At 48.7% G+C, this 10,207-nt stretch overlaps 1 protein-coding gene across 1 annotated transcript in view; it reads right to left on the bottom strand.

The window, feature by feature from the left end:
• Nucleotides 1-3,747: 3,747 nt before the first annotated feature.
• LOC311115594 (uncharacterized protein) overlaps nt 3,748-10,207 on the bottom strand; it is a gene marked incomplete at both ends in the record, with an annotated part of 60,486 nt that continues 54,026 nt past the window's right edge. Inside the window, 3 exons of the mRNA XM_084190755.1 lie at nt 3,748-3,876; nt 3,990-4,035; nt 4,165-4,319. Of these exons, the coding sequence (XP_084046881.1) occupies nt 3,748-3,876; nt 3,990-4,035; nt 4,165-4,319 (330 nt within the window). The remainder of the gene's footprint in view (nt 3,877-3,989; nt 4,036-4,164; nt 4,320-10,207) is intronic.

The raw sequence follows: 10,207 nt of genomic DNA, 5'->3' as shown, positions 1-10,207 counted from the left end.
CACACACACACACACACACACACACACACACGTACACACACACACACACACACACACACACAGGTTAGAGGAGGCTGTCCCCACCAGGGACTGATACAAATCAAATCACAATTCATTTGTCACATACACGTGTTTAGCAGATGTTATTGCGGGTGTAGCGAAATGCTTGTGCTTCTAGCTCCGACAGTGCAGGAATATCTAACAAGTAATATCTAACAATTTCACAACATATACCCAAAACACACAAATCTAAGTAAGGAATGGAATTAAGAATATATACATATATGGACGAGCAATGTCAGAGTGGCATGGACTAAGATACAGTAGAATATTATAGAATAGAATGCAGTATATACATATGAGATGAGTAGTGCAAGATATGGAAACATTATTAAAGTGACTAGTGTTCCATTTCTTAAAGTGGCCAGTGATTTCTAGTCTATGTCTATAGGCAGCAGCCTCTAATGTGCTAGTGATGGCTGTTGAACAGTCTGATAGCCTTGAGATAGAAGCTGTCTCTAGGTCCCAGCTTTGATGCACCTGTACAGACCTCGCCTTCTGGATGATAGCGGGGTGAACAGGCAGTGGCTCGGGTGGTTGATGTCCTTGATGATCTTTTCTTTTTGGCCTTCCTGTGACATCAGGTGTTGTAGGTGTCCTGAAAGGCGGGTCATTTGCCCCCGGTGATACGTTGGGCAGACCGCATCACCCTCTGGAAAGCCTTGAGGTTGCGGGCGGTGCAGTTGCCGTACCAGGCGGTGATACAGCCCGACAGGATGCTCTCAATTGTGCATCTGTAAAAGTTTGTGAGGATTTTAGGTGCCAAGCCAAATTTCTTCAGCCTCCTGAGGTTGAAGAGGCTCTGTTGCGCCTTCTTCACCACACTGTCTGTGTGGGTGGACCATTTCAGTTTGTCAGTGATGTGTACGCCGAGGAACTTGAAGCTTTCCACCTTCTCCACTGCGGTCCCGTCGATGTGGATAGGGGGGTGCACCCTCTGCTGTTTCCTGAAGTCCACGATCATCTCCTTTGTTTTGTTGATGTTGAGTGAGAGGTTATTTTCCTGGCACCACACTCCCAGAGCCCTCACCTCCTCCCTGTAGGTGGTCTCGTCATTGTTGGTAATCAAGCCTACTACTGCTGTGTCGTCTACAAACTTGATGATTGAGTTGGAGGCGTGCTTGGCCACCAGTCATGAGTGAACAGGGAGTACAGGAGGGGGCTGAGCACGCACCCTTGTGGGGCCCCAGTGTTGAGGATCAGCGAAGTGGAGGTGTTGTTTCCTACCTTCACCACCTGGGGGCGGCCCGTCAGGAAGTCCAGGACCCAGTTGCACAGGGCGGGGTTCAGACCCAGGGCCCCGAGCTTAATGATAAGCTTGGAGGGTACTATGGTGTTGAATGCTGAGCTATAGTCAATGAACAGCATTCTTACATAGGTATTCCTCTTGTCCAGATGGGATAGGGCAGTGTGATGGCGATTGCATCGTCTGTGAATCTATTTGGGCGGTAAGCAAATTGAAGTGGGTCTAGGGTGGCAGGTAAGGTAGAGGTGATATGATCTTTGACTAGTCTCTCAAAGTACTTCATGATGACAGAGGTGAGTGCTACGGGGCGATAGTCGTTTAGTTCAGTTACCTTTGCTTTATTGGGTACAGGAACAATGGTGGACATCTTGAAGCATGTGGGGACAGCAGACTGGGATAGGGAGAGATTGAATATGTCCGTAAACACTCCAGCCAGCTGGTCTGCGCATGCTCGAGGATGTGGTTAGGGATGCCGTCTGGGCCGGCAGCCTTGCGAGGGTTAACACGTTTAAATGTTTTACTCACATCGGCCACGGAGAAGGAGAGCCCACAGTCCTTGGTAGCGGGCCGCGTCGGTGGCACTGTGTTATCCTCAAAGCGGGTGAAGAAGGTGTTAAGCTTGTCCGGAAGCAAGACATCGGTCTCGGCGACGTGGCTGGTTTTCCTTTTGTAGTCCGTGATTGTCTGTAGACCCTGCCACATACGTCTTGTGTCTGAGCCGTTGAATTGCGACTCCACTTTGTCTCTATACTGATGTTTTGCCTGTTTGATTGACTTGCGGAGTGAGTAGCTACACTGTTTGTATTCTGCCATATTCCCAGTCACCTTGCCGTGGTTAAATGCGGTGGTTCGCGCTTTCAGATTTGCGCAAAGGCTGCCATCTATCCACGGTTTCTGGTTAGGGTAGGTTTTAATAGTCACAGTGGGCACAACATCACCTATACACTTCCTGATAAACTCAGTTACCGTATCAGTGTATTCGCCTAAATTATATTTGCAAGCTACCCAGAACATATCCCAGTCCGCGTGATCAAAACAATCCTGAAGCGTGGATTCCGATTGGTCAGACCAGCGTTGGATAGTCCTTAGCACGGGTACTTCCTGTTTGAGTTTCTGCCTATAGGGAGGGAGAAGCAAAATGGAGTCGTGGTCAGATTTGCCTAAAGGTGGACGGGGGAGGGCCTTGTAAGCATCCCGGAGGTTCGAATAACAGTGGTCCAGTGTTTTAGCAGGGCGAGGACTACAGTCGACATGTTGATTAAACTTCAGCAGCCTCTAGTCCTCAAATTTGCTATGTTAAAATCCCCAGTTACAATAAATGCAGCCTCGGGATATGTGGTTTCCAGTTTGCATAAGGTCCAGTGAAGTTCTTTGAGGGCCGTCGTGGTATCGGCTTGAGGGGGGATATACACGGCCGTGACTATAACCGAAGATAATGATCTTGGGAGATAATACGGTCGGCATTTGATTGTGAGGTATTCTAGGTCGGGTGAACAAGAAGGACTCGAGTTCCTGTATGTTACTACAATTACACCATGAGTCGTTAATCATGAAACACACACCTCCGCCCTTCTGCTTCCCGGAGAGATATTTATTCCTGTCTGCGCGATGAACTGAGAACAGCTCTGGCTGGACCGATTTCGATAGAGTATCCCGAAAAGCCATGTTTCCGTGAAACAAAGTATGTTACAGGCCCTGATGTCTCTCTGGAAAGAAATCCTTGCCCGGAGCTCGTCGACTTTGTTATCCAAAGACTGAACATTAGTGAGTAATATACTCGGAAGCGGTGGTTGGTGTGCACACCTCCTAAGTCGAACCAGCAGGCCGCCTCGAGTGCCTCTCCTCTGCCAGCGATGTTTTGGGTCGGCCTCTGGAATCAGTTCAATTGCTCTGGGGAGAGCGAACAAAGGATCTGCTTCGGGGAAGTCGTATTCCTGGTCGTAGTGCTGGTAGTTTTGGTGAGTTACCGCCGCTCTGAAATCCAATAGTTCTTCCCGGCTGTATGTAATGACAGAAAACATTTCCTGAGCTAATAATGTAAAAAATAATACATAAAAAACAACATTTCCTCCGTCGGCGCCATCTACCCGAGATAGACAGGGGTAGGGTGTGAGTGTTACCTGAACAGGAAGACGTTGAAGGCAAGTCTTTGTTTCACGGAAACATGGCTTTTCGGGATGCTCTGTCGAAATCGGTCCAGCCAGAGGGGTTCTTAGCCTCCTGTAGCTCAGTTGGTAGAGCATGGCGCTTGCAACACCAGGGTTGTTGGTTCGTTTCCCACGGGGGGCCAGTATGAAAAATGTATGCACTCACTAACTGTAAGTCGCTCTGGATAAGAGCGTCTACTAAATGACTAAAAATGTAAAATGTAAATGTAAGTCTAACAGGATGTATGTTACCTGAACAGGAAGACGTTGAAGGCCAGTCTAACAGGATGTATGTTACCTGAACAGGAAGACATTGAAGGCCAGTCTAACAGGGTATCCCTCTCTCCGGATCCTGATGGTCTCCAGGATACCAGAATACCTCAGCTGCCTGCTGACTAGCTCCGTCTCAAACACACCTGGCTCCTACACACACACACACACACACACACACACACATATATATTACACAGACATAATATGGCAAATACCAATGATGTCGCTGTTGAACTCCACCACACTGTGATGTGGATGCCTACCTTCTGACCGTTTGGCTTAATGCAGCGTATAAACGAGGAGTTGCACCTGTCAGGAGAAAGAGAAAGATTCAGTGGCAATAACTCTACCTCTTCATTTCCCTTGGATCTTTTCTCACTCCTCCTCCTCCTCCTCCTCCTCCTCCCTTTAATATATGAAGAAGAATCAGAAGAACACCTCTGCATCTTGTCTACCAGCTCCAGTAGCGATAGGGTGAACTTGGTGGAGACGGTGGGGGGCTGGTGTCTCCGGGTCACCGTGCTGCTCTTCCTCACGTGACCTCTATGCTGACCTACGACCTCCGCGTGAACCAGGAAGAGGTTGGCCACCATCTGGAGAACACACCATAGACTTAGATAGACATTGGCATCAGTGTACCTGTCCCATTATTGCGTCTGTGAGAGCATGGGGGCGGGGCCGTTGAGGCCATCTCCATTCTGAAGTAGGCCGTTGAGGCCATCTCCATTCTGAAGTAGGCCGTTGAGGCCATCTCCATTCTGAAGTAGGCCGTTGAGGCCATCTCCATTCTGAAGTAGGCCATTGAGGCCATCTCCATTCTGAAGTAGGCCATTGAGGCCATCTCCATTCTGAAGTAGGCCATTGAGGCCATCTCCATTCTGAAGTAGGCCGTTGAGGCCATCTCCATTCTGAAGTAGGCCATTGAGGCCATCTCCATTCTGAAGTAGGCCATTGAGGCCATCTCCATGTTGAAGTAGGCCATTGAGGCCATCTCCATTCTGAAGTAGGCCATTGAGGCCATCTCCATTCTGAAGTAGGCCATTGAGGACATCTCCATTCTGAAGTAGGCCGTTGAGACCATCTCCATTCTGAAGTAGGCCGTTGAGGCCATCTCCATTCTGAAGTAGGCCGTTGAGGCCATCTCCATTCTGAAGTAGGCCATTGAGGCCATCTCCATTCTGAAGTAGGCCGTTGAGGCCATCTCCATTCTGAAGTAGGCCATTGAGGCCATCTCCATTCTGAAGTAGGCCGTTGAGGCCATCTCCATTCTGAAGTAGGCCATTGAGGCCATCTCCATTCTGAAGTAGGCCATTGAGGCCATCTCCATGTTGAAGTAGGCCATTGAGGCCATCTCCATTCTGAAGTAGGCCATTGAGGCCATCTCCATGTTGAAGTAGCTCATTTTCTTATTCTACTACTTCTATTAGTTGGTAAACAAACTGAAAGGGTGCCTACTGCCACCTGGAGGGTGTTGTCTGAACAGGTATAAAGCCAAGGTTGGTGATTTACAGTAGGTTACACACCTCTGTCTGAGTCTTTACCAGCAGCTACAGTAGGTTACACACCTCTGTCTGAGTCTTTACCAGCAGCTACAGTAGGTTCCACCTCTGTCTGAGTCTTTACCAGCAGCTACAGTAGGTTCCACCTCTGTCTGAGTCTTTACCAGCAGCTACAGTAGGTTAAACACCTCTGTCTGAGTCTTTACCAGCAGCTACAGTAGGTTACACACCTCTGTCTGAGTCTTTACCAGCAGCTACAGTAGGTTCCACACCTCTGTCTGAGTCTTTACCAGCAGCTACACACCTCTGTCTGAGTCTTTACCGGCAGCTACAGTAGGCTACACACCTCTGTCTGAGTCTTTACCAGCAGCTACAGTAGGTTCCACACCTCTGTCTGAGTCTTTACCAGCAGCTACAGTAGGTTACACACCTCTGTCTGAGTCTTTACCAGCAGCTACAGTAGGTTCCACCTCTGTCTGAGTCTTTACCAGCAGCTACAGTAGGTTACACACCTCTGTCTGAGTCTTTACCAGCAGCTACAGTAGGTTACACACCTCTGTCTGAGTCTTTACCAGCAGCTACAGTAGGTTACACACCTCTGTCTGAGTCTTTACCAGCAGCTACAGTAGGTTCCACCTCTGTCTGAGTCTTTACCAGCAGCTACAGTAGGTTACACACCTCTGTCTGAGTCTTTACCAGCAGCTACAGTAGGTTACACACCTCTGTCTGAGTCTTTACCAGCAGCTACACACCTCTGTCTGAGTCTTTACCAGCAGCTACAGTAGGTTCCACCTCTGTCTGAGTCTTTACCAGCAGCTACAGTAGGTTACACACCCTGTCTGAATCTTTACCAGCAGCTACAGTAGGTTCCACACCTCTGTCTGAGTCTTTACCAGCAGCTACAGTAGGTTACACACCTCTGTCTGAGTCTTTACCAGAAGCTACAGTAGGTTACACACCTCTGTCTGAGTCTTTACCAGCAGCTACAGTAGGTTCCACACCTCTGTCTGAGTCTTTACCAGCAGCTACAGTAGGTTACACACCTCTGTCTGAGTCTTTACCAGCAGCTACAGTAGGTTCCACCTCTGTCTGAGTCTTTACCAGCAGCTACAGTAGGTTCCACCTCTGTCTGAGTCTTTACCAGCAGCTACACACCTCTGTCTGAGTCTTTACCAGCAGCTACAGTAGGTTACACACCTCTGTCTGAGTCTTTACCAGCAGCTACAGTAGGTTCCACCTCTGTCTGAGTCTTTACCAGCAGCTACAGTAGGTTCCACCTCTGTCTGAGTCTTTACCAGCAGCTACAGTAGGTTACACACCTCTGTCTGAGTCTTTACCAGCAGCTACAGTAGGTTCCACCTCTGTCTGAGTCTTTACCAGCAGCTACAGTAGGTTCCACCTCTGTCTGAGTCTTTACCAGCAGCTACAGTAGGTTAAACACCTCTGTCTGAGTCTTTACCAGCAGCTACAGTAGGTTACACACCTCTGTCTGAGTCTTTACCAGCAGCTACAGTAGGTTCCACACCTCTGTCTGAGTCTTTACCAGCAGCTACACACCTCTGTCTGAGTCTTTACCGGCAGCTACAGTAGGCTACACACCTCTGTCTGAGTCTTTACCAGCAGCTACAGTAGGTTCCACACCTCTGTCTGAGTCTTTACCAGCAGCTACAGTAGGTTACACACCTCTGTCTGAGTCTTTACCAGCAGCTACAGTAGGTTCCACCTCTGTCTGAGTCTTTACCAGCAGCTACAGTAGGTTACACACCTCTGTCTGAGTCTTTACCAGCAGCTACAGTAGGTTACACACCTCTGTCTGAGTCTTTACCAGCAGCTACAGTAGGTTACACACCTCTGTCTGAGTCTTTACCAGCAGCTACAGTAGGTTCCACCTCTGTCTGAGTCTTTACCAGCAGCTACAGTAGGTTACACACCTCTGTCTGAGTCTTTACCAGCAGCTACAGTAGGTTACACACCTCTGTCTGAGTCTTTACCAGCAGCTACACACCTCTGTCTGAGTCTTTACCAGCAGCTACAGTAGGTTCCACCTCTGTCTGAGTCTTTACCAGCAGCTACAGTAGGTTACACACCCTGTCTGAGTCTTTACCAGCAGCTACAGTAGGTTCCACACCTCTGTCTGAGTCTTTACCAGCAGCTACAGTAGGTTACACACCTCTGTCTGAGTCTTTACCAGAAGCTACAGTAGGTTACACACCTCTGTCTGAGTCTTTACCAGCAGCTACAGTAGGTTCCACACCTCTGTCTGAGTCTTTACCAGCAGCTACAGTAGGTTACACACCTCTGTCTGAGTCTTTACCAGCAGCTACAGTAGGTTCCACCTCTGTCTGAGTCTTTACCAGCAGCTACAGTAGGTTCCACCTCTGTCTGAGTCTTTACCAGCAGCTACACACCTCTGTCTGAGTCTTTACCAGCAGCTACAGTAGGTTACACACCTCTGTCTGAGTCTTTACCAGCAGCTACAGTAGGTTCCACCTCTGTCTGAGTCTTTACCAGCAGCTACAGTAGGTTCCACCTCTGTCTGAGTCTTTACCAGCAGCTACAGTAGGTTACACACCTCTGTCTGAGTCTTTACCAGCAGCTACAGTAGGTTCCACCTCTGTCTGAGTCTTTACCAGCAGCTACAGTAGGTTCCACACCTCTGTCTGAGTCTTTACCAGCAGCTACAGTAGGTTACACACCTCTGTCTGAGTCTTTACCAGCAGCTACAGTAGGTTACACACCTCTGTCTGAGTCTTTACCAGCAGCTACAGTAGGTTACACACCTCTGTCTGAGTCTTTACCAGCAGCTACAGTAGGTTCCACCTCTGTCTGAGTCTTTACCAGCAGCTACAGTAGGTTCCACACCTCTGTCTGAGTCTTTACCAGCAGCTACAGTAGGTTACACACCTCTGTCTGAGTCTTTACCAGCAGCTACAGTAGGTTCCACACCTCTGTCTGAGTCTTTACCAGCAGCTACAGTAGGTTACACACCTCTGTCTGAGTCTTTACCAGCAGCTACAGTAGGTTCCACACCTCTGTCTGAGTCTTTACCAGCAGCTACAGTAGGTTACACACCTCTGTCTGAGTCTTTACCAGCAGCTACAGTAGACTACACACCTCTGTCTGAGTCTTTACCAGCAGCTACAGTAGGTTCCACACCTCTGTCTGAGTCTTTACCAGCAGCTACAGTAGGTTACACACCTCTGTCTGAGTCTTTACCAGCAGCTACAGTAGGTTACACACCTCTGTCTGAGTCTTTACCAGCAGCTACAGTAGGTTACACACCTCTGTCTGAGTCTTTACCAGCAGCTACAGTAGACTACACACCTCTGTCTGAGTCTTTACCAGCAGCTACAGTAGGTTACACACCTCTGTCTGAGTCTTTACCAGCAGCTACAGTAGGTTACACACCTCTGTCTGAGTCTTTACCAGCAGCTACAGTAGGTTACACACCTCTGTCTGAGTCTTTACCAGCAGCTACAGTAGGCTACACACCTCTGTCTGAGTCTTTACCAGCAGCTACAGTAGGCTACACACCTCTGTCTGAGTCTTTACCAGAAGCTACAGTAGGTTACACACCTCTGTCTGAGTCTTTACCAGCAGCTACAGTAGGCTACACACCTCTGTCTGAGTCTTTACCAGCAGCTACAGTAGGCTACACACCTCTGTCTGAGTCTTTACCAGCAGCTACAGTAGGTTACACACCTCTGTCTGAGTCTTTACCAGCAGCTACAGTAGGCTACACACCTCTGTCTGAGTCTTTACCAGCAGCTACAGTAGGTTACACACCTATGTCTGAGTCTTTACCAGCAGCTACACACCTCTGGCTGAGACTTTACCAGCAGCTACACACCTCTGTCTGAGTCTTTACCAGCAGCTACACACCTCTGTCTGAGTCTTTACCAGCAGCTACACACCTCTGTCTGAGTCTTTACCAGCAGCTACAGTAGGCTACACACCTCTGTCTGAGTCTTTACCAGCAGCTACACACCTCTGTCTGAGTCTTTACCTGCAGCTACAGTAGGTTACACACCTCTGTCTGAGTCTTTACCAGCAGCTACAGTAGGCTACACACCTCTGTCTGAGTCTTTACCAGCATCTACAGTAGGTTACACACCTCTGTCTGAGTCTTTACCAGCAGTTACAGTAGGCTACACACCTCTGTCTGAGTCTTTACCAGCAGCTACAGTAGGCTACACACCTCTGTCTGAGTCTTTACCAGCAGCTACAGTAGGCTACACACGTCTGTCTGAGTCTTTACCAGCAGCTACAGTAGGTTACACACCTCTGTCTGAGTCTTTACCAGCAGCTACAGTAGGTTACACACCTCTGTCTGAGTCTTTACCAGCAGCTACAGTAGGTTACACACCTCTGTCTGAGTCTTTACCAGCAGCTACAGTAGGTTCACACCTCTGTCTGAGTCTTTACCAGCAGCTACAGTAGGTTACACACCTCTGTCTGAGACTTTACCAGCAGCTACAGTAGACTACACACCTCTGTCTGAGTCTTTACCAGCAGCTACAGTAGGTTACACACCTCTGTCTGAGTCTTTACCAGCAGCTACAGTAGGTTACACACCTCTGTCTGAGTCTTTACCAGCAGCTACAGTAGACTACACACCTCTGTCTGAGTCTTTACCAGCAGCTACAGTAGGTTACACACCTCTGTCTGAGTCTTTACCAGCAGCTACAGTAGGTTACACACCTCTGTCTGAGTCTTTACCAGCAGCTACAGTAGGTTACACACCTCTGTCTGAGTCTTTACCAGCAGCTACACACCTCTGTCTGAGTCTTTACCAGCAGCTACAGTAGGTTACACACCTCTGTCTGAGTCTTTACCAGCAGCTACAGTAGGTTACACACCTCTGTCTGAGTCTTTACCAGCAGCTACACACCTCTGTCTGAGTCTTTACCAGCAGCTACAGTAGGTTACACACCTCTGTCTGAGTCTTTACCAGCAGCTACAGTAGGTTACACACCTCTGTC

The sequence above is a fragment of the Coregonus lavaretus genome, assembly GCF_964263955.1.
Source record: "Coregonus lavaretus genome assembly, contig: HAP1_SCAFFOLD_145, whole genome shotgun sequence".
Lineage (NCBI taxonomy): Eukaryota > Metazoa > Chordata > Actinopteri > Salmoniformes > Salmonidae > Coregonus > Coregonus lavaretus.
Note: the sequence above shows the minus strand (reverse complement) of the source record. Positions and strands in the feature narration are given on the sequence as shown.